General features: G+C 43.1%; 1 protein-coding gene across 1 annotated transcript; it reads left to right on the top strand.

The window, feature by feature from the left end:
• Positions 1-5,615: 5,615 nt before the first annotated feature.
• On the top strand, positions 5,616-19,690 carry LOC115195196 (pinopsin-like). Its single transcript, XM_029754987.1, has 5 exons — positions 5,616-6,271; positions 8,781-8,969; positions 9,996-10,135; positions 17,206-17,439; positions 18,804-19,690. The coding sequence occupies exons 1-5, from the start codon at positions 5,905-5,907 to the stop codon at positions 19,116-19,118; spliced, it is 1,245 nt and encodes a 414-aa protein (XP_029610847.1). The 5' UTR covers positions 5,616-5,904; the 3' UTR covers positions 19,119-19,690.
• The last annotated feature ends 4,665 nt before the right edge of the window (positions 19,691-24,355 follow it).

Below are 24,355 nucleotides of genomic sequence, written 5' to 3'. Positions count from 1 at the left end.
CTAGAGCCCGGTGTGCTCGGTGCAAGCTCCTCACAGGTGCCGTGCTAGAGTTGGCATTCAGCCAGGAAGGAGTATGCCTGCTCAGCGTTCCTGGTCTCCGGTGCGTTTTCTCGGCCCAGGTTATCCTGCGCCAGCTCTACGCAAGGTAACCCCAGTTCGCCAATACAAACCTGTGTGACCTGTCACAACGCCTCGTGCTTGTCGGGCTACGGAGGTTATCCAGCCAGGACGGGTTGTGCCAGCCATAAGCTCCAGATCTCCAGTGCGCCTCCACGACCCAGTATACCCTGTGCCTGCTCTGCGCACCAGGCCTCCGGCAACGCTCTCCAGTCCAGAGCCTCCAGCGACGTTCCCTAGTCCAGAACTCCCAGCGACGTTCCCTAGTCCGGTGAGACCTATTCCAGCTCCACGAATGAAGCCTCAAGTGATGATCTATGGTCCGAAGCCTGTAGGGATGATCCATGGCAAGAAGCCTGTAGGGATGATCCATGGCCCGGAGCCTGTAGGGATGATCCATGGCAAGAAGCCTGTAGAGGATCCATGGCATGAAGCCTCCAGTGATGATCCATGGCACGGAGCCTGCAGTGACAGCCCCCAGTTCGGAACCTCCTGAGAGACGGCCCACAGTCCGGAACCTCCTGAGAGACGGCCCACAGTCCGGAACCTCCTGAGAGACGGCCCACAGTCCGGAACCTCCTGAGAGACGGCCCACAGTCCGGAACCTCCTGAGAGACGGCCCACTGTCCGGAACCTCCTGAGAGACGGCCCACAGTCCGGAACCTCCTGAGAGACGGCCCACAGTCCGGAACCTCCTGAGAGACGGCCCACAGTCCGGAACCTCCTGAGAGAGGGCCCACAGTCCGGAACCTCCTGAGAGAGGGCCCACAGTCCGGAACCTCCTGAGAGAGGGCCCACAGTCCGGAACCTCCTGAGAGACGGCCCACAGTCCGGAACCTCCTGAGAGAGGGCCCACAGTCCGGAACCTCCTGAGAGAGGGCCCACAGTCCGGAACCTCCTGAGAGAGGGCCCACAGTCCGGAACCTCCTGAGAGACGGCCCACAGTCCGGAACCTCCTGAGAAGTTCCCCAGCGACGGCCTGCAGCCCAGAGTCTTCAGCGACGGCCTGCAGCCCAGAACCTCCAGCAATGATCTACAGTCCGGTTCCTCTGACGACGATCCACGGTCCGGTGGTACTAGAGCGGAGGGATCAGCGGGTGGAGCGGGGATTACGCCCCGAACCGGAGTCGCCTCCTGCTGGAGGTTAAGGTTATGTGGACTGTATTTGAGCCGCCATAGACAATTATCACCCTCCCTACCCTCCCTTTTGTTTTGTGGTTTCTTTATTGATTATGTTGCATTCGGAGTCTGCACCTTTGGGGGGGGGGTGTACTGTCACATCCTGACCCTAGTAAGATGTAATTTTCTATAGTAGAGTAGGTCAGGGCATGACAGGGGGTGTTTTGTGTTTTTCTATGTTTTCTATTTCTATGTTTAAGTTGTAGTTTTTCTATGTTGGGGTTGTTTGGGTTGATCTCCAATTGGAGGCAGCTGGTCCTCGTTACCTCTGATTGGAGATCATATTTAAGCTTGGGTTTTTCTTCCTGGGTTTTTGTGGGTTATTATCTTTTAAGTAGTGTTTGTTTTCTCTCTGTGTCACGGTTTGTTGTTTTGTCATATTCCGTTATTTATGTTTTGCAAAGTTTCACGGATTTAATAAAATGTGGAACTACAAACACGCTGCACCTTGGTCCGCTCCTTTAGACAACCGTGACAATATCTACTGTACTGCTGTACATATCATTCTTAGTATATCTACTGCTGTACATGTCATTCTTAGTATATCTACTGCTGTACATGTCATTCTTAGTATATCTACTGCTGTACATGTCATTCTTAGGATATCTACTGCTGTACATTTACATTTAAGTCATTTAGCAGACGCTCTTATCCAGAGCGACTTACAAATTGGTGCATTCACCTTATGATATCCAGTGGAACAACCACTTTACAATAGTGCATCTAAATATTTTAAGGGGGGGGGGGGGGTTAGAAGGATTACTTTATCCTATCCCAGGTATTCCTTAAAGAGGTGGGGTTTCAGGTGTCTCCGGAAGGTGGTGATTGACTCCGCTGACCTGGCGTCGTGAGGGAGCTTGTTCCACCATTGTACATGTCATTCTTAGTATATCTACTGCTGTACATGTCATTCGGTGTATATACGTATATATTGCATTTGGGTTGTTAATTGGATTTCTTGTAAAAAAATAAATAATAATACATTGTGTACTTGTTTGACATTTTACTGCATTGTTAGGCGCTAGTAACAACTATTTCGCTGCACCTGCTATATTATCTGCTAAACTGTTCACGCGACCAATAAACAGATTTTATTTGTTATCTTTTAAAAATATTTTCCTAAACCTCAACTTCTAAATACTCTCCTGCAACCCGCCTCACCCAATGTGGCGTGGGTCTGTTTTTTTTCTAAAGTATTTCTATTTACTTCGGATCTGGAATCCCTCAACTGAAGCTAGCCAGCTAACTACCTACCAGCTATCAGTCAGCAAACCATTGCTAGCGGTCATCAGCTAACCTTTAGCTCGGAAAGCTCTCGCCAATTCGTACAACGTGACTCAAACCAGAGCATAACGGACCTATTATTATTTGTCATTTTTTTCCCCCATATCCCTGGATTCCTACCGCAAACTCTGAACATTTTCAACTGGATCTTCGCAACTAGCTAACCGCAATCCCGGGTGACTACTCCTGGCTAGCGTTTCCATCCCGGAGCAAGCACCAATTAGCCTGAAGCTAGCCCGGCCAGGGCTCCTGTGCTACCACCGAAGCCCACTCCTGGGCTACAATATCCGGACCCCTTCTACTGCTGGTACAGGGCACGGAACCCCGCCGATCCTCTACGACTGGAATACCGACATAATCTGCCCGAGGATTCCAACAGGCCCCTCAGGCGCGACGTCCGCTGAAGGCCCATTCGGCTAACCGCGGCCTACTAGCTACCTAGAGCTAACAAAGCATCCTTCACTCATGCTGCCAAACATACCCTTGTAAAACTGACCATCCTATCGATCCTCGACTTCGGTGATGTCATCTATAAAATAGCCTCAAACACTCTACTCAACAAATTGGATGCAGTCTATCACAGTGCCATCCGTTTTGTCACCAAAGCCCCATACACTACCCACCATTGCGACCTGTACGCTCTCGTTTGTTGGCCCTCGCTTCATACTCGTCGCCAAACCCACTGGCTCCAGGTTATCTACAAGTCTCTGCTAGGTAAAGCCCCGCCTGATCTCAGCTCACTGGTCAATATAGCAGCACCCACTCGTCAGCACACGCTCCAGCAGGTATATCTCACTGGTCACCCCCAAAGCCAATTCCTCCTTTGGTTGTCTTTCCTTCCAGTTCTCTGCTGCCAATGACTTGAACGAACTGCAAAAATCTCTGAAGCTGGAGACTCATATCTCCCTCACTAGCTTTAAGCACCAGCTGTCAGAGCAGCTCACAGATCACTGCACCTGTACATAGCCCATCTGTAAACAGCCCATCTATCTACCTACCTCATCCCCATACTGTATTTATTTATTTATCTTGCTCCTTTGCACCCCAGTATCTCTACTTGCACATTCATCTTCTGCACATCTACCATTCCAGTGTTTAATTGCTATATTGTAATTACTTCGCCACCATGGCCTATTTATTGCCTTAACTTACCTCATTTGCACTCACTGTATATAGACTTTTTGTTTTCATTTGTTCTACTGTATGTTTTGTTTATTCCATGTGTAACTCTGTTGTTGTATGTGTCGAATTGCTATGCTTTATCTTGGCCAGGTCGCAGTTGCAAATGAGAACTTGTTCTCAACTAGCCTACCTGGTTAAATAAAGGTGAAATAAAAATATAATAAAAAGGCTCTTAAGAGAAGACAGGCTATGTGCAACACTGCCCACAAAATGAGGTGGAAACTGAGCTGCACTTCCTAACCTCCTGACAAATGTATGACCATATTACATACAGTGCATTCAGAAAATATTCAGACCCCTAGACTTTTTCTTTTGTTACGTTACAGCCTTATTCTAAAATGGACTAAATAGTTTTTTTCCCCCTCATCAATCTACACACAGTACCCCATAATGACAAAGCCAAAACAGGTTTTTATAAATGTTTGCAAATGTATTAAAAATAAAAAACTGAAATATCACATTTACATAAGTATACAGACCCTTTACTCAGTACTTTGTTGAAGCACCTTGGCAGCGAGTACAGCCTCGAGTCTTCTTGGGTATGACGCTACAAGCTTGGCACACGAGTGTGCTCTCTCTCTGAATATTACCAGAGCAATTTTATTTCACCTTTATTTAACTAGGCAAGTCAGTTAAGAACAAATTCTTATTTTCAATGACGGCCTAGGAACAGTAGGTTAACTGCCATGTTCAGGGGCAGAACGACAGATTTGTACCTTGTCAGCTCGGGGATTCGATCTTGCAACCTTTCCAACGCTCTAACCACTAGGCTGCGCTGCCGCCCCAATGTGATGTGGAAGTACATGGTTTGAACCCAGGTCATCTGCACGTCACAAGACTATGTTAACTATTATTAGCTTTGGGTATCAGCTTTGGGAGCTAACACAAGTCTTCAAAATAACAACTCACTCTACCCTGATAAATGTGTGTGTGCATGTGCGTGTGCGTTTCTGTGTGTCCAGCACAATAGCATTGATTTCCCAGTGCCCTGACAGTGAATTACATTGGCTGACCTAACCCAATCAGAATAATCTCTCTAGCTACTGCTTTTCCATTGCCCCCGAAATTGTTCAACACTTTTTCCCTTATAATAATAACTAGAGGAAGTCGGATCAGAAATCACTCTTTCAGAGAATCAAAAATCTGGCTTCGATATGTCCATCAAACGTCCTGCCTGAAAGGTGCTGTCCAATGTGCTGAAATGTGTAAGCTACATCACATCGACCAAGTATCTGTCGTCTATGTAGGTACAGTATGTTTGCTTTGAAGAACAACAGGTTGGTGGGAACCCCAATTCATTAGAGAGGAGAATGAATATGGCAGGTTTGGAGAGAAGCATTTCCAGTTTCCTGTTTTGTTGAAAGGATATATCAACAACAAACACCAGTTTTATGAATAAAACACTGAGGAGAAAGAGAGACATATCATTTTCTCTCTTATCAGCGTTGGGCCAGTAACTGAAAGGTCGCTGGTTCGAAAACCTGAGCCGACAAGGTGGAAAATCTGTCGATGTGCCCTTAAGCAAGACACTTAACCCTAATTTGCTCCAGGGGGGCCATACTACTCAACTAATATGGCTGACCCTGTAAAATAACATATCGCCCTGCACATATTCGGTGTATGTGACAATGAAACATCATTATTATTATCATTATTATTATTAAATGACCACTTATGCTGCCCGTGCCCCCTTTCCCAACCAATCCTTTCCCTTACACTCTCTTGCATCAGGATATGTAACGTCACACCTTTAAAAGCGCGAGCAGACGCCCGGTGGCCGGCAGAGCAAGATGACCTTCAAGTACACACGGTGTACCACCGGGAGGGAAACACACACACACACACACACATCCTTCACTGAGAGTTAACTGAACTTTACGCAGCCAGTCGGTAAGCGGAGCGCAGGAGAGGACTGCCGTTTCTACCCGGTGGAATTCGGAGTTGCTTCACCTGATGAAGAGATGTTGTTTTTCAGCTAACAGTGAACAGACATTCACTTTTTTAGTGGGCAGAGTTGGATGTTTCACGCGGCTGTTTGTGCTCCTCTCGTGATGGGCTGACAGAGACAGAGAGACCAAACCAAATGGATTATCTCTCCTCCAAACTCCACCGGCCACCTGTAGAGTAACTAACGGGGCCGGTATGATAGTGTCTAACGTTAGTCTGAGCTGCGGCGTGAGCTGCCCATGGGGAGTCAGTGACGGTAAGACGGTGGTCACGCAGGGAGGAGGCTCAGGTTCTCTGAGTCCTACGGGACATCTCGTGGTGGCAGTGTGTCTGGGGTTCATAGGTACATTCGGTTTCCTCAACAACCTCCTGGTGTTAACGTTATTCTGCCGGTACCATACGCTGCGCTCGCCCATCAACGTCCTGCTGTTGAGTGTGTGTGTTTCGGACCTGCTGGTCTGCGTGCTCGGGACACCGTTCAGCTTCGCCGCTGCCACGCAGGGCAGGTGGCTGATCGGGAGGGCGGGATGCGTCTGGTATGGCTTCATCAACTCCTGTTTGGGTGAGTAGCCCAGTGTGTGTGTCATATTTATCGACTAAACTTAGCCTACCACAACCCCAAACCCTAACCTTAACCAACTGAAATAATTTCCTTTTGCCAACAAACACAGCTCAGCTGAAAGTATTCACTAAATGTGTTTGACCTGGCCAGGTCTCAGTGGTGACGGGGAGCGTTGCCTGTTTTGCAAACAATGCATGCTATTTTGGCATTAATGTGTCACATATCAGTTTGCAAACAATGTAATTCAATGGAGTTAATAAAGCCGCATACAAACTTCGTATTTTTTTTGTTTTCTTGAGTAAGGCAGCTCCAAAATGCAGGTGTTTCAGCGTAGCTCAGTGCTTTCTGTGGTGGTGGGGTGGAAATACGGGAGCGTATGGGTTGGTAATGTTCTCTAGTTGCGCTGTGATTGGCTCACTGTTCTGTCACTCTTGGGGACACTAAGTCACTGCCAAATGTAAGGGTAGACCTCGCAAATTCAAGCCCCTTGGGAGCTGCCATAGAGTTACATTAGAAGTGCCCATCAAAGAAAGCTCAAGGTCATTGGCCACAGATAAAATGACGTCAAACCACGTTATATCTACAGTAGCTTTGATTGGACTGATCATGTCAACATCATACTTTAAAAATCTTAGTTTGTAAGCTAGCAGTTATCATCATGAATCAAGTCGACAATCTGCTGGCAAATCCTTTTTAATCCTTGTCATATGAAGAGAAATAATGAAGAGAAATTATAGATAAAACGTATCAGTGCTCATCGGCCATTGGACATAAACATTAAACAACAAGTTGGAAATCGCAAATTCAACAATGAGTGGTTTGGAAGGAATCAGTCGCTAACTGTAAGCGTTGCAAAGCAATCACTAGCCTACTATTCAGTGGAGTGGATGTGTGGTCCCGTGTCTGGGTTTAAGGGTCTCTTTTCCAAGCTTAAAATTATAAACATTCAACGTTGGCCATGCTGTCAATCCAGCATGCCTTCTGCCGCGCTCAAAACAATTGGAAACTCAGGACTTGCAAATCTGACTTCAGTGAGTTCAAGACAACTGGGAACTCGGAAAAAAACGAGCTCCGACTGGGAAAATACATTTTGAAAGGTCATCCAACTCGGAATTGCAAGTCTGGAACTAGGCCTCTCTCTGGAGCTCGACCTGAAGATCACTGACGTCATCATGATTCTACCTTGTTTTTTTACGAGTTCCCAGTTGTTTTGAATGCACCATAAATCCAGAGAATGCCAGACTTTTATAACAAAGTTTGATGACACAATTTGCCCACAAAAGACCGCCATGCCACTTTCCTGTTCAAGTGAGCACACCACAACAAGGTGAGTCCAAAAATGTCTTGTATGCTGCTGCAAAATAATGTCATATGCCAGGGAGATATGTATACTGTAGCTAAGAAATTAATACCAAGTGTATGTTATGTTGTGGGCTCCCGAGTGGCGCAGTGGTCTGAGGCATTGTATCTCAGTGCTTGAGGCGTTGCTACAGACACCCTGGTTTGAATCCAGGCTGTTTCACAACCAGCTGTGATTGGGAGTCCCATAGGACGGCACACAATTGGCTCAGCGTTGTCCAGGTTTGGCCGGTGTAGACCATCATTGTAAATAAGAATTTGTTCTTAACTGACTTGCCTAGTTAAATAAAGGTTAAATAAATAGTAAGTTGTTAGTAGACCTTGTTCCTCACCCTAATAATTTGGTCCCTTTCCCCCTCTTAATTTTGCCTACTGTTCTGACTTGGTGGTGCACATGTAGCCTATAGCCAGTTTTAGAGAAATGTAATCATTAAATATTGTAAGAGCTTTCATTGTCTGCTTATTTTCCCCCTTGATTTATCCTACGGTTCTGACTTGGTGTACAGGGAGAATACTGTAAGAACGGCCCATGTTCTAAATTCTGTCACTGTACATTTCAAAAGTGCTGAACAAATAGTTATATTGACTACGTCCGTCCTAGCTCGTTCATTAATGTCTTAATCAAAATAACGGATGGCCTTTTATCCACTTGTCATTCCCTTATGCCGTAGTTTGTACATCTCAAATGTCAGTAGAAACCACATTTGTTTAAGCAAGTCAGCCATGTTTTTTTAAAGGGCAGTAAATGAGGCTGAATTAACTGTTTCGCTGCCAGACAAGGCTCCGCTGATAGCCAGGTGTAGCAGTGGTAAGGTATTGGGACTGCTGTTGGGACTCTGCTGTTGGGACAGCTTTATGTAGGCCCTGACATCTTGTGGGCAGTTAATTTATTGTTGTTTTGTGGCTTTTCTGGCATGCATCTACACATTATTTGTTGTTGTTGCCCCTCCAAGATTGACATGCTAATATCGCCACTGCCAGGTCTAATGTTTAATGTTCAGCAGAGCTGCATGAGAACTTTTGTCGGGATCTTGAGTCAGATTTTCTCAATGAACTTCAATAGTAGCCTAAAGTGATTAAACATACAAATAATTAACTTTGGGGTTTAAATCTCCCTCTTACTCTCCAGACACTTGTGCGTGTGTTCCAGGTATCGTGTCTCTGATCTCCCTGGCAGTGCTGTCCTATGAGCGTTGCTGTACCATGCTGTGTCGGATGCAGGCGGATGGTACTGACTTCGGTACAGCGGTGGCTGGAGTGTGTTTCTCCTGGGTCTACGCCCTGGCCTGGACACTACCCCCGCTGCTGGGCTGGAGCAGCTATGGCCCCGAGGGACCAGGTGTGTGCATGTGTGCGTGCTTGCGAGTGTGCGTGTGTGCGTGCGTGCGTGTGTGTGTGTGTGAGTGAGTGAAGGTGCAATAAGAAGTCTTCCATTCAAAGAAAATCTGTTGGCATATGGAACTACAGTATTTATTACCTAGTAAAAGTATTCATAGTAACAGTATTCATAGTAGCAGTCGTCATAGTAACAGTAACAGTATTTATAGTTACAGTCTCATAGTAACAGTATTTATAGTTACAGTCTCATAGTAACAGTATCCATAGTAGCAGTAACAGTATCCATAGTAGCAGTAACAGTATTCATAGCAACAGTAACAGTATTCATAGCAACAGTAACAGTATTCATAGCAACAGTATTCATAGTAACAGAAACAGTATTCATAGTAACAGAAACAGTATTCATAGTAACAGAAACAGTATTCATAGTAATAGTAACAGTATTCATAGTAACAGTAACAGTATTCATTGTAACAGAAACAATATTCATAGTAACATTATTCATAGTAACAGTGTTTATAGTAACAGTAACAGTATTCATAGTAACAGTATTCATAGTAATAGTAACAGTATTCATAGTAACAGTAACAGTATTCATAGTAACAGAAACAGTATTCATAGTAAAATTATTCATAGTAACAGTATTTATAGTAACAGTACTCATAGTAACATTATTCATAGTAACAGTACTCATAGTAACAGTACTCATAGTAACATTATTCATAGTAACAGTATTTATAGTAACAGTACTCATAGTAACATTATTCATAGTAACAGTATTTATAGTAACAGTAACAGTATTCATAGTAACAGTACTCATAGTAACATTATTCATAGTAACAGTATTTATAGTAACAGTAACAGTATTCATAGTAACAGTATTCATAGTAACAGCAACAGTATTCATAGTAACAGTATTTATAGTAACAGTAACAGTATTCATAGTAACAGTATTCATAGTAACAGCAACAGTATTCATAGTAACAGTATTCATATTGACAGTGTGTATTGTTGCACTGTGTTCTAGGAACGACCTGTTCAGTGGACTGGAGGACCCAGACACCCAACAACATCTCCTACATCGTCTGTCTGTTCACCTTCTGTCTGTTACTGCCTTTCTCTGTCATAATGTACAGCTACGGCAAGCTGCTCAGCGCTATCAAACAGGTAACTAACCCCCGACCTCTGACCTATTCTGACCCTTCACTCAGTTTACAGTTTAGAGCGGTGAGTTTAGATCTAAGTGCCTGGGGGTTGTGTAACAGTAGCACCACCAACTGCTGAACATATACTCTCCATGTACGTGTCAAATCCTCACCCCACTACTATTTTGACACACACTTCTCTACCAAGTATCAAGCTAGCTAGCTTGGCTACAACTGATAACGTCAAGTTTCACATTTAGTTTGCTAGCTAGATAATGAACTAAACTGACATTATCATAAACCATTATTATCTAGGTAGCTAAATATCTATCAGATGTAAAGCAAGCAGGATCACGGCATGTCAGAAGCAATGCATGTTGGCTAGCTCACGTTAACTAGATCACTTATTAAGCAATAGAGTGGATAAGTCGCTAATTAATAAGTTAGCAGCTAGCTAACAGCAGTCCAATAAGGACAAGCATGTTGTCATGATGGAATAAGTCACCTTTCTGAAGCTAGCCACAATATGGGTTAGCCACAATAGTGGAATTTACTGTTCGCCTTAGCAATTGTTAACGTAGTGAGATGAGACGTGATGCTCTAAAATATACAGTGCATTCGGAAGTATTCAGACCTCTTGACTTTTTAAATGTTTTGTTACGTTACAGCCTTATTCTAAAATTTATTAAATAGTTGTTTTCCCCTCAACAATCTACACACAATACCCCAAAAAGACAAAGCAAAAACAGGTTTTTATAAATTTTTGCACATTTATAAAATTGAAAAAACGGAAATATCACATTTACATAAGTATTCAGACCCTTTACTCGGTACTTTGTTGAAGCACCTTTGGCAGCGATTACAGCCTTGAGTCTTCTTGGTTATGATGCTACAAGCTTGGCACACCTGTATTTGGGGAGTTTCTACCATTCTTCTCTGCAGATCCTCTCAAGCTCTATCAGGTTGGATGGGGAGTGTTGCTGCACAGCTATTTTCAGGTCTCTCCAGAGATGTTTGATCGGCTTCAAGTCCGGGCTCTGGCTGGGCCTCTCAAGGACATTCAGAGACTTGTCCAGAAGCCACTCCTGTGTTGTCTTGGCGGTGTGCTTAGGGTCGTTGTCCTGTTGGAAGGTGAACCTTCGCCCCAGTCTGAGGTCCTGAGCACTCTGGAGCAGATTTTCATCAAGGATCTCTCTGTACTTTGCTCCGTTCATCTTTCCCTCGATCCTGACTAGTCTCCCAGTCCCTGCCACTGAAAACATCCCCACAGCATGATGCTACCACCACCATGCTTCACCGTAGGGATGGTGCCAGGTTTCTGTACTGCAGAGATGGTTGTCCTTCTGGAAGGTTTTCCCATCTCCAAAGATGAACTCTAGAGCTCTGTCAGAGTGACCATCGTGTTCTTGGTCACCTCCCTGACCAAGGCACTTCTCCCCCGATTGCTCAGTTTGACTGTGCGGCCAGCTCTAGGAAGGGTCTTGGTGGTTCCAAGCTTCTTCCGTTTAAGAATGATGGAGGCCATTGTGTTCTTGGGGACTTTCAATGCTACAGACATTTTTTGGTACCCTTCCCCAGATCTGTGCCTCGACACGATCCTGTCTCGGAGCTCTACAAACAATTCCTTCGACCTCATGGCTTGGTTTTTGCTCTGACATGCACTGTCAACTGTGCGACCATATATTGACAGGTGTATGCCTTTCTAAATCATGTCCAATCAATTGAATTTACCACAAGTGGGCTCCAATCAAGTTGTAGAAACATCTCAAGGATCTCTAGACCCTTTGCTATAAGACTCAGAATAGAGCTCAGGTGCATCCTGTTTCCAGGTAAGACCCTTGCGTCCCGTACAACTGGAGGCCACAGTCCTCAGTCTGGCAGCTTGAAGATGTGGCACCATCCAGGCCCATGTCACAGCATGCAGCCAGCCGCCTGATAGGGAGATGACAATAAATGCATTATGTACTTTTCATCACCAAAGCTCTGTTAGCATTTACTACACATGTTGCTGAACAATTCAACCTTTTTGTTAGTGTCATTGATATATGGAAATTCACATACAATATTTAGTTCTGTCTCTAGGGCATGGAACCCTGTTCCTGGAGTGCCGCAGGCACTTCATGTTGAGTAACCGGGTGGTAGCCTGCTAGTGATGGCTATTTAACAGTCTGATGGCCTTGAGATAGAAGCTGTTTTTCAGTCTCTCGGTCCCAACTTTGATGCACCTGTACTGACCTCGCCTTTTGGATGGTAGCTGGGTGAACAGGCCGTGGCTAGGGTGGTTGATTTTTGGACTTCTTTTTGGACTTCCGGTGACATCGGGTGCTGTAGGTGTCCTGGAGGGCAGGCGGTGTGCCCCCGGTGATGCGTTGGGCAGTCCGAACCACCCTCTGGAGAGCCCTGTGTTTACGAGCAGTGGAGTTGCCGTACCAGGCAGTGATACAGCCCAACAGGATGCTCTCAATTGTGCAACTGTAAAAGTTTGTGTGGGTCTTAGGGGCAAAGCCAAATTTCTTCAGCCTCCTGAGGCGCTGTTGCAACTTCTTCACCACACTGTCTGTGTGGGTGGACCATTTAAGATTGTCGGTGATGTGTACGCGCAGGAACTTGAAGCTTTTCACTTGCTCTCTCTGCTGTTTCCTGAAGTCCATGATCAGCTCCTTCAGTTTGTTGACGTTGAGGGAGAGGTTATTTTCCTGGCACCACTTCGCCAGGGGCCTCACCTCCTCGCTGTAGACTGTCTCATCCTTGTTGGTAATCAGGCCTACAACTGTTGTGTTGTCTGCAAACTTGATGATTGAGTTGGAAGTATGCATGGCCACGCAGTCATGGGTGAACAGGGAGTACAGGAGAGGGCTGAGCACGCACCCTTGTGGGGTCCCTGTGTTGACGATCAGCGAAGTGGAGGTGTTGTTTCCTTCCTTCACCACCTGGGGGCAGCCTGTCAGGAAGTCCAGGACTCAGTTGCACAGGCCCAGGGCCCCAAGCTTAATGATGATCTTGGAGGGTACTATGGTGTTGAAGGCTGAGCTATAGTCAATGAACAGCATTCTTACATAGGTATTCCTCTGTCCAGATGGGATAGGGAGGTGTGCAGTGCGATGGCATCGTCTGTGGATGTATTGGGGCAGTATGCAAATTTAAGTGGGTCAAGTGTGTCAGGTAAGGTAGAGGTGATATGATCCTTAGCTAGCCTCTGCGTAATGAGGAAGTAGGGAAAAAAATGTAAACTTCTGACTATTTCTGGTCTAGTGATCGTTTAAAATGGTGTCCGACTTGAAAAAGTCAAAATATACACATTGAACATTCATATTGCAATGTACAGCTTTACCTATGGATCTTGAGTCCATGATTTTGGGTATCAGCCTACTTATATATATATATGTAGGCTGATATATATATATATATATGAATTAAAGTTAAATTATTTATATGATCATTTATTTATTCATTTAATTACGGCACGTTTGGTCCTCCATATTCTGAAAGGTAAAAACAAATATACAGAGTTGGAAACTAAACCATAGAAATATCTACATAGGAATGAAAAGGACAATTCACATATCATATAAACATAAACGTGTGAGAACGAGAGAGAGAACTCCCTCCTGACACATGTATGACCATTTTAGAGACCAATATTTCCCTCAGATTACACAGACCCACAAAGAATTCCAAAACAAATCACATTTTGATAAACTCCCATATATATTGGGTGAATGTAACGGGCGTCGTAAGGATTGGACCAAGGTGCAGAGGGAACGTGTATACTCATCTTCTTTATTAACTCATAAGAAGGAAAAACAAACAAATCACATATACAAAACAACGAACGACACTAAACAGTCCTGTCATGTGCACAGACACAAAACAGGAGACAACTACCCACAAATCCCATTACAAAAACACCCCTATACATAGGACCTTCAATCAGAAGCAACGAGGAACAGCTGCCTCCAATTGAAGGTCAATCCAATGAACTAAACATAGAAATAGATAGACTAGACTGAACATAGAAATACACTAACATAGAACATAGACCAAAGAACCCCGGAACACATAAAACAAACACCCCTCTTACATAAGTACATAGCCCAACAAACCCCGAACCACATAAAACAAACACCCCCTGCCACGTACTGACCAAACGACAGTAACAAATAACCCCTTTACTGGTCAGGACGTGACAGTGAAATACCACAGTGTGTAATTACAGCAGCAAGATTTGTGACCTTTTGCCACAAGAAAAGGATAACCAGTGAAGAACAAACACCATTTTAAATACAACCCATATTTATGTTTATTTATTTTCCCTTTTGTACTTGAACTATTTGCACATCATTACAACACTGTATATAGGCATAATATGACATTTGAAATGTCTCTATTATTTTTGAACTTGTGTGAGTGTAATATTTACTGTTCACTTTTTATTGTTTATTTAAATTTTGTTTATCCATTTCACTTGCTTTGGCAATGTAAATATACAGTACCAGTCAAATATTTGGACATACCTACTCATTCAAGGGTTTTTCTTTATTTTTACTATTTTCTACATTGTAGAATAATAGTGAAGACATCAACATTTTGAAATAACACATATGGAATCATGCAGTAACCAAAAACGTGTTAAACAAATCAAAATATATTTTCGATTTTAGATTCTTCAAAGTAGCCACCCTTTGCCTTGATGACAGCTTCGCACACTCTTGGCAATCTCTCAACCAGCTTCATGAGGTAGTCACATGGAATGCATTTCTATTAACAGGTGTGCCTTGTTAAAAGTTCATTTGTAGAATTTCTTTCCTTCTTAATGAGTTTGAGCCAATCAGTTGTGTTGTGATAAGGTATGGTTGCTATACAGAAGATAGCCCTATTTGGTAAAAGACCAAGTCCATATTATGGTAGGAACAGCTCAAATAAGCAAAGAGAAATGACAGTCCATCATTACCTTAAGACATGAAGGTCAGTCAATTCAGAAAATGTCAAGAACTTTGAAAGTTTCTTCAAGTGCAGTCGCAACAACCATCAATGAAACTGTCTCTCAAGAGGACCGCCACAGGAAAGGAAGACCCAGAGCTCCCTCTGTTGCTGAGGATAAGTTCATTAGAGTTAACTGCACCTCAGATTGCAGCCCAAATAAATGCTTCACAAAGTTCAAGTAACAGACACATCTCAACATCAACTGTTCAGAGGAGAATGCATGAATCAGGCCTTCATGGTCAAATTGCTGCAAAGAAACCACTACTAAAGGACACCAATAAGAAGAAGAGACTTGCTTGGGCCATGAAACACGAGCATTGAGATTTTTGGTTCCAACTGCTGTGTCTTTGTGAGGCGCAGAGTAGGTGAGACAGTTAATCTCCACATGTGTGGTTCCCACCGTGAAGCATGGAGGAGGAGGTGTGATTGTGTGGGGGTGCTTTGCTGGTCCCATCTGGTTTGCGTTTGGTGGGACTATCATTTGTTTTTCAACAGGACAATGACCCAACACACATCCAGGCTGTGTAAGGCAGACCTTCTCTCTGACCTTCACTCTGTGGTCCAACTCATCCCAATCCATCTCAATTGGGTTGAGGTCGGGTGATTGTGGAGGCCAGGTCATCTGATGAAGCATTTCATCACTCTCCTTCTTGGTCAAATAGCCCTTACACCAGGCCTGGTGTCACACTTTTCCCCCATCCCTAGCAAACCTGGCCTCCACAATCACCTGACCTCAACCCAATTGAGATGGTTTGGGATGAGTTGGACCACAGAGTGAAGGAAAAGCAACCAATAAGAGCTCAGCGTATGTGGGAACTTCTTCAAGACTGTTGGAAAAGCATTCCAGGTGAAGCTGGTTGAGAGAATGCCAAGTGTGCAAAGCTGTCATCAAGGCAACGGGTGGCTACTTTGAAGAATTTGGTTTTATTTATTTATTTGGTTACGACATAATTCCATATGTGTTATTTCATAGTTTCGATGTCTTCACTATTATTCTACAATGTAGAAAATAGTACAAATAAAGAAAAAACCTTGAATGAGTAGGTGTTTCCAAACTTTTGACTGGTACTGTATGTTTCCCATGCCAATAAAGCCCTTTGAATTTAATTGAATTGAACTAATTAATTAGACAGGCAAGATTTACGGCCCCCTCTCTCCAGGCTGATGGAGATCTTATCTGGTGCCACAGTCATGAATTATTCTGCGCCTGCGCGATCTTCGAGGACCGACTCCGAGACTTATAGCAGGTTCTAGCATTCGAACTATGAAAGTCCAGCATGCGCATACACTAGCAGGGTTCCCCAACTGGCGGCAAATTTGGCACGCAGGTGATTGTATTTGGCCCCCAAGTTTTCTGAGCAAAAAAGTATGACATTTTTTTTTTTTATATACATTTTATTGTTGGACATAAAATACTTTAAAAACACCAGCAAATCAGCTCCAAGTGATTTTAATTTAGGAAATCTGTTCCAAAGTATTCCCATGCATAATAGAGAGATATGTGATCTTATACCAATGTAAGCAAGGTTTGAAATGATTATGTTTTAGTCAAATAGTATATCTGTTTGGGCTTCTTGCTGTCAATATGCAATATGCCAATTATTTGTAGTGTTCCGGCCCCCTGACCATCTGCTTAAGAAATAATTGGCCCGTGGCTTAATGTAGTTGATGATCCCTACCCAAATCGCTATGCAATACCATCTCTAAATAATACTATCTTCTGTATGAATACTTGGGCACTCAATATAAACAACATACACATGGAGTATCTGAAATATATTTAAACTGCAGAATAGCAACAGTGCTATATAATACAGCTACAGATGTAACAGAGTAACTAAAGATCATTCATTGTCGTCGATCATCAACCCCAAAACTCACTTTCTTGGATGCACGCACAGCTTTCCTTAAGGAGAGTACAGGATGAAGTCATTTGAGGATTCCTGGGGATTGCGGTTGTTAGGGAGACTTCTGAGGCTCATTAATGTATAGACTTTTAACTAGCTTGTTTTTCTATGTAAAATGAGAATATGTTAACAAGCTAGTTAAAGTCTATACAATATAAGACGTGTGTGTGTGTGTGTATGTGTGTGTGTGTCTTCCCTCCAGGTGAGCAATGTGAGCACGGCGGTAACCCGTCGTCGTGAGCAACGTGTGCTGGTGATGGTGGTAACCATGGTAGCGTGTTACCTGTTGTGTTGGCTGCCGTACGGTGTAGCGGCCCTGCTGGCGACCTTTGGCCCTCACAACCTTTTGACCCCTGAGGTCACCATAGTCCCCTCGCTGCTGGCCAAGACATCTACAGTCCTCAACCCTGTTATATACATCTACATGAACAGACAGGTACACACACACACACACACACACATACACACACACACCCTGAACTCCTGTGTGGCGTTGTCAGTCTTCAGTTCCTCCCAGCCGTATCCATGGTGACAGTTAGTTGAGAGGAGCTGAAGACTTAAAAGGCTGCACGGACTGCCACAGAGAGCGTGTGTGTAAAATAACCTGCAACCTGTGCCTGTGTTTTGAAACTATCGCACGCACCCATTCACAACAATGTAGAGACGCAGATTGTTCATCAGCAGATACTACATCCCAACACAACCACCATATAACGTTGTCTCAGCGTTGAGGTCTGATTTGTTCTGGGTAAAATGTAGTAGACTACAAGTATACGTGTGGAACTGTAAAGTATACTAAGTACACTATGTTTATTCAGGTGTTATACACCCTGCTTGTGTGTTGTGCGTGTTAGTGTATGTACTATGTATGTGTCTTTGCGTGGCCGTGCATGTGTGGGTGGGGGGGTTGAGAGAGAGAGAAAGGTGTGGGTGTGTACTTGGATGATGAAATAATGCTAGATTGAATTTGATTTGAAAATTCTCCCGTCCCTTGATACCTAACATTAGCATAATATAACGATTTGCACCGATCCAAACACACTCTGTGATGTCCTCTGACTCTTTGATTTGATCCTCAGATCAGTTCTCAATGCATTAATCAATGTGTGCATACGTGATTACTTGTGTGCATTTCTGTGTTCATGTGATGTTGGTGTGCATGTGTTTCTCTCTCTCCCTCTCTCTCTCACCTCTCTTTCACTCTCCCCCTGTCTCCCCCTGTCTCTCCCTCTCTCCATCTCTCTGTCTCTCCCTCTCTCTCTCCATCTCTCTCTCTTTCCCTCTCCCCCTCTCTCTCTCTCTCTCTCTCTCCCCATCTCTCTCTCTCTTTCCCTCTCCCCCTCTCTCTCTCTCTCTTTCCCTCTCCATCTCTCTCCCTCTCTCTCCATCTCTCCCTCTGTATAGTGTTGCACAATGAAATCTCCAATGAAAACGAATATAGACAGAGAGAGAGAGTGGGGCAGTGATGATGTGAGCAGGCATAAGACAGGCCCTGATTTATGGGACCCAATCATATTACATTTGACTGATGGCCCTTTGAGATCTAGAATAATCTGACCAGACAACAACACACACAGAGTTCTTATGACAGGTTGATAAAGGCTGAATAATTGCAGATAAGGATGTGAAGACTGTTTAGTGGCTGAAACACAGCTGACTGCATTGATGCTGTGTGTGTGTGTGTGTGTGTGTGTGTGTGTGTGTGTGTGTGTGTGTGTGTGTGTGTGTGTGTGTGTGTGTGTGTGTGTGTGTGTGTGTGTGTGTGTGTGTGTGTGTGTGTGTGTGTGTGTGTGTGTGTAGTTCTACAGGTGTTTCAAGGCTTTGCTAAGATGTTCTTCTCCTGACCGAAGCTCCAGTTTGAAGGCGTCATCACCGGCGACCAAAACACTCGGGACCGTTCGCAATGGAAACGGACATGACGCGCCGGTTGTTTTGGCGTCAGTAGGCCCTCCCACTCCGACTGACTCTGCCAACAGTTCCTTAGCGGTAGCGGATGACCTGCCACCATCACCTCCCAAAATCCCTCCCCTGGTCCAATCCACGCCCCCTCTCCAAACAATGCCCACTGCCACTCCCAAACCAAGACTGACCCTCGTAGCTCACTACGATGGATAGAGAGAGAAAGGCTTTGTGTTCCCAAGACATAATGTACGTTAGGAGTAAGAAGGAGATACGTCATGTTAAGATGGAGGTCTCTCTGGAGTAGTCATTTCAAGCTGTGCAGTAGGTGGTTTTGTTCTTATCAATGTGAATGATCAGAAATCTGACAGATCTGTTAGAGGTGAAGATAAAGTCCCCAGGAATCTTACTATAATCAGTCTCACTCACTCACTCACTCACTCACTCACTCACACACACAGTAACCAGTGGAATCATTTGTAAATGAATTGTTGATTCGATCAATGATGGTAAAAAAATGTATTTTGAGCACAAAATGATTTTTCTGATGGCTCAGGTCAGGAACATTGTTGCAGATCCTAGATCTGTGGCGATGAGCAACTTCAACCTGAAGTAGTCTCTCTCTCTCTCTCTAGACAGACGCGTTGCCTCCCACAATGTACCAATGTTCAAGCTTAACATGCCTGTTTGTATACAACATCAGTTTGGCATAGAGGAAAGGGCCATTCGGCTTTCTTACAAATCTAATCAAATGAAATTGTATTTGTCACATGCGCTGAAAACAACAGGTGTAGACCTTACAGTGAAATGCTTACTTACAAGCCCTTAACCAACAATGCAGTTTTAAGAAAAATTTGACTAGGGTTGCTGGAGTCTTTGACAATTTTTAGGGCCTTCGTTTGACACCGCCTGGTATAGAAGTCCTGGATGGCCGTAGTCACTGCCTTATCCGCTTGTTGCCCTACCGTAAACATCCCCCAGACACAAAATGGTAGCTAGCAAGATGGAGTTCAGGGAGTTTTTTTTTTAATGAGGGCATTTTGCAAGGGGCTAGTTTGCATCAACTACCTTCACTAAAACCACTGCAAAGGTTTTGCCTGCAAACTTTGTTTTCGAATCGGGACGTTCTGGCATGTCTGCCTCGTGATTTGTTGGGAGTTGTCTGTCTGAAGAGGACCCTCCCTGGATAGTTTTCCTTTTTTTCTTCTTTTCTTGAGGTTACCAAGAGAATCCGTCATTAATCCCAGTGCTGTTACTGCCCTTTGTCTGGGATTTCCAAGACTAAACCTGAAGTGAAGGATTAGCATGTTAGCATTAGGTTTCGAGAGTAAACATGCTAGCAACAAGGCAAGCATTAGCGCATTAGCCTGTTTGTATTGGGCTTGAATGGAGAATTAGTATGCCAGCAACGAAACAAGCGTTAGTCTGTTTGTATTAGATTTGAATGGAGAAGTAGCATGCTAGCAATGACAAAAATAACAATTTGTTTTGGGTTTGAATGAATGATTAGCATGCTAGGTGTAGACCTTACAGTCAGAGATGGGGAATCAGCACACCAGCACCTGAGATGATTTAATTAAAAAACACATTAGCTATGTCACAACAACAAATTACACCAAGCTATAAAAATAGGGCTACATTAATAGTGTGTTTAAGCTATGCAGGAATATTTCAGAGAGACACTGTTTTTTGGCAGAGAACATATTATTTGATTAGGTTTCTGATTATGTTTTGTTGCCTAAAGAGCAGGATATTCTGTGCATTTTGTTGATATAAGGATTATTGATGGGTTCTCTGACCCTGTTTCCATGCTTCGTACAGAAGCACTGATTGAAGATTTGATACACAAGGGGATTTGATACAGTGTGTTAAGCATTTCATAATAATATCATTTGAAGTAACATTTTGTGCAATTATAAATGTTTGTTTAAACACATATATATATATCCCAGAGAGAAGAAGATAAGTCTGTCTGTACAGCCTCTTACAGAGGATTTGAGAAGGGAAGAGAAGCGGGGAGAGGAGAGGAGACGAAAAGAGAAGAGAGGAGAGGAGAGAGGAGAGGTGAGGAGAGACGAGGCAATGTTCTCGTTCCCTATCGCCTCTCATCTCTTTCAAATATATTCCTCTCCACTCTTTCTTTCTCCCTCGTCTCTTATTTGAAATCACAGCTGTCAGATTAAACCAGGCATTATTAACTGAGTTACAGTATAGGGAAGAGAACATGAAATGCCCCATCAGGGCATAAAGTAGATACTATAGTAGATACTATAGTAGATAATATGGTAGATAATATAGTACATAATATAGTAGATAAGATAGTAGATACTATAGTACATAATATAGTAGGTAATATAGTAGATACTATTGTAGATAATAAAGTAGATACTATAGTACATAATTTAGTAGATAATAAAGTAGCTACTATAGTACAAAATATAGTAGATAATATAGTAGATAATATAGTAGCTACTATAGTACATAATATAGTACATAATATAGTAGATAATATAGTAGCTACTATAGTACATAATATAGTAGATAATAAAGTAGATAATATAGTAGATACTATAGTACATAATATTTGTAGATAATAAAGTAGTTACTATAGTACATAATATAGTAGATAATAAAGTAGCTATATAGTAGATAATAAAGTAGCTACTATAGTACATAATATCGTAGATAACATAGTAGATAATAAAGTAGCTACTATAGTACATAATATAGTAGATACTATAGTAGATACTATAGTAGATACTATAGTAGATAATATGGTAGATAATATAGTAGATAATATAGTAGATAGTATAGTAGATAATATAGTACATAATATAGAAGGTAATATAGTAGATACTATAGTACATAATATAGTGGATAAGATAGTAGGTAATATAGTAGATACTATAGTACGTAATATAGTAGATAATAAAGTAGCTACTATCGTACATAATAAAGTAGATACTATAGTAGATAATATAGTAGATAATATAGTAGCTACTATAGTACATAATATAGTAGACAATAAAGTAGATAATATAGTAGATACTATAGTACATAAGATAGTAGATAATACAGTAGATATGTGTTTGTCGTCTGGTTCTGTTAGCATCTTCGACTGTTAATATTTGTCATTACTGCTTACTATGTATTGACTCAGCAACGTTTTATCCCGCTTTTTACATGCCAATAAAGCTGGTTTGAATTTGAAAGTGAGTGTGATTTCATAATTATGGCAGGTTTCACTAGCCTAACCCACAGACTTCTATTAACAACTCAGGAGTGTGGAGGTGAACGGCGTTCGAGATGACGGACTCAGAGTAACGTTAATGCTAATATTAACAATGCTATTTTATTCAGCAAATTAAAAGTTGCATAACCAGTGCTTAGTTGGGTTTACGTTCCACTACATCCCTGTTTAGTTGGGTTTACGGTCCACTACAGCCCTGTTTAGTTGGGTTTACGGTCCACTACAGCCCTGTTTAGTTGGGTTTACGGTCCACTACATCCCTGTTTAGTTGGGTTTACGGTCCACTACATCCCTGTTTAGTTGGGTTTACGGCCACTACATCCCTGTTTAGTTGGGTTTACGGTCCACTACATCCCTGTTTAGTTGGGTTTACGGTCCACTACATCCCTGTTTAGTTGGGTTTACGGTCCACTACATCCCTGTTTAGTTGGGTCTACGGTCCACTACATCCCTGTTTAGTTGGGTCTACGGTCCACTACATCCCTGTTTAGTTGGGTTTACGGTCCACTACATCCCTGTTTAATTGGGTTTACGGTCCACTACATCCCTGTTTAGTTGGGTTTACGGTCCACTACATCCCTGTTTAGTTGGGTCTACGGTCCACTACATCCCTGTTTAATTGGGTTTACGGTCCACTACATCCCTGTTTAGTTGGGTTTACGGTCCACTACATCCCTGTTTAGTTGGGTCTACGGTCCACTACATCCCTGTTTAGTTGGGTCTACGGTCCACTACAGCCCTGTTTAGTTGGGTTTACGGTCCACTACATCCCTGTTTAGTTGGGTCTACGGTCCACTACATCCCTGTTTAATTGGGTTTACGGCCACTACATCCCTGTTTAATTGGGTTTACGGCCACTACATCCCTGCAGTAATCTCTGAATAGAGATGACATACAGAAGTGTAATGCTTTCATTTTCTTTTCTATCTCTGTGATAATAAAGCAATTGACCTGTACAGATATGTTTGTTGTGCGATATTACTTGAATAAATGACTTAATTAAAGTATACAAACTATTGATTGGTCTTCACTTTAACAACTTAGAGCATGGGTCAGACAGTTAAGACCACAGGCTATTACTGTCACCATGGCGATGATAATAAATGTAGATACACTATAGTGAATGATGCACACCAGATATGAGTCATACAAGATTAATGGTTCAATTAACAGCACGATCTATAAACATGTATTTGAACATCTACAGTCGGAAATGAAAGAGAACGCATGTAGAGCTGTGTCCACTGCCCCCTACCCCCTCTCTCTGTCTCTCTCTGTCTCTCTCTCTCTCTCTCTCTCTCTCTGTCTCTCTCTCTCTGTCTCTCTCTCTGTCTCTCTCTCTGTCTCTCTCTCTCTGTCTCTCTCTCTCTGTCTCTCTCTCGATGTCTCTCTCTCGATGTCTCTCTCTGTCTCTCTCTCTCTGTCTCTCTCTCGATGTCTCTCTCTCGATGTCTCTCTCTCGATGTCTCTCTCTGTCTCTCTCTCTCTTTCTCTCTCTGTCTCTCTCTCTATGTCTCTCTCTGTCTCTCTCTCTATGTCTCTCTCTCTATGTCTCTCTCTCGGTCTCGCTGTGGGCCAACAGCCGGTGCTGCTGAGCTCAGTTGTTTTAGGTGTCAATTAGAGATTAAACACACAGGCCACAGCATGTGTATAGAGCTGTGTGACATTGCTCTCTTCTCCCTCCATGTCTCCTCACCTCCGCTCTTTCATCTTTTTCTCTGAGAGATGTTAGCGGGTCAGGGTCAACACACACACACACACACACATCGCCCCAGGAATAGGCAGCTGAACCATCTGTTGCTACTAAGGCAGCTGCTCTCTCTCTCTCACACACATGAACACACATACAGTACGCACACACATACACACACAAATACGCACACACAAACACACACCTCAGGCCTATTTTTTAATAGTCGTGTAGCCACTCACTAGAACATGAAAATCTGTTTGATCTAAATATTGGAATAGGGGAATAAGGGAGGAGAGGAGAGGAGGTTTATCATGGAGCAGCAGGTGGTCACTCACATACACAGTGCCCCTGTGACAACAATTTTGGACCCCCTTGTGGCCCCCCTAAATGTGGAGTATGAAATTATTTTTACATAACTAATTTTTGCTATCGTTCTTTTTTTACATCCGTTATTAGACAGTGGCAACGCGGACCACTAATGATTATGAACATGGTCTTTTGCCTGCTAAT

Source organism: Salmo trutta, chromosome 6 (genome assembly GCF_901001165.1).
Source record: "Salmo trutta chromosome 6, fSalTru1.1, whole genome shotgun sequence".
NCBI classification, from domain to species: Eukaryota; Metazoa; Chordata; class Actinopteri; order Salmoniformes; family Salmonidae; genus Salmo; species Salmo trutta.
This window is presented reverse-complemented; position numbering and strand designations above follow the sequence as displayed.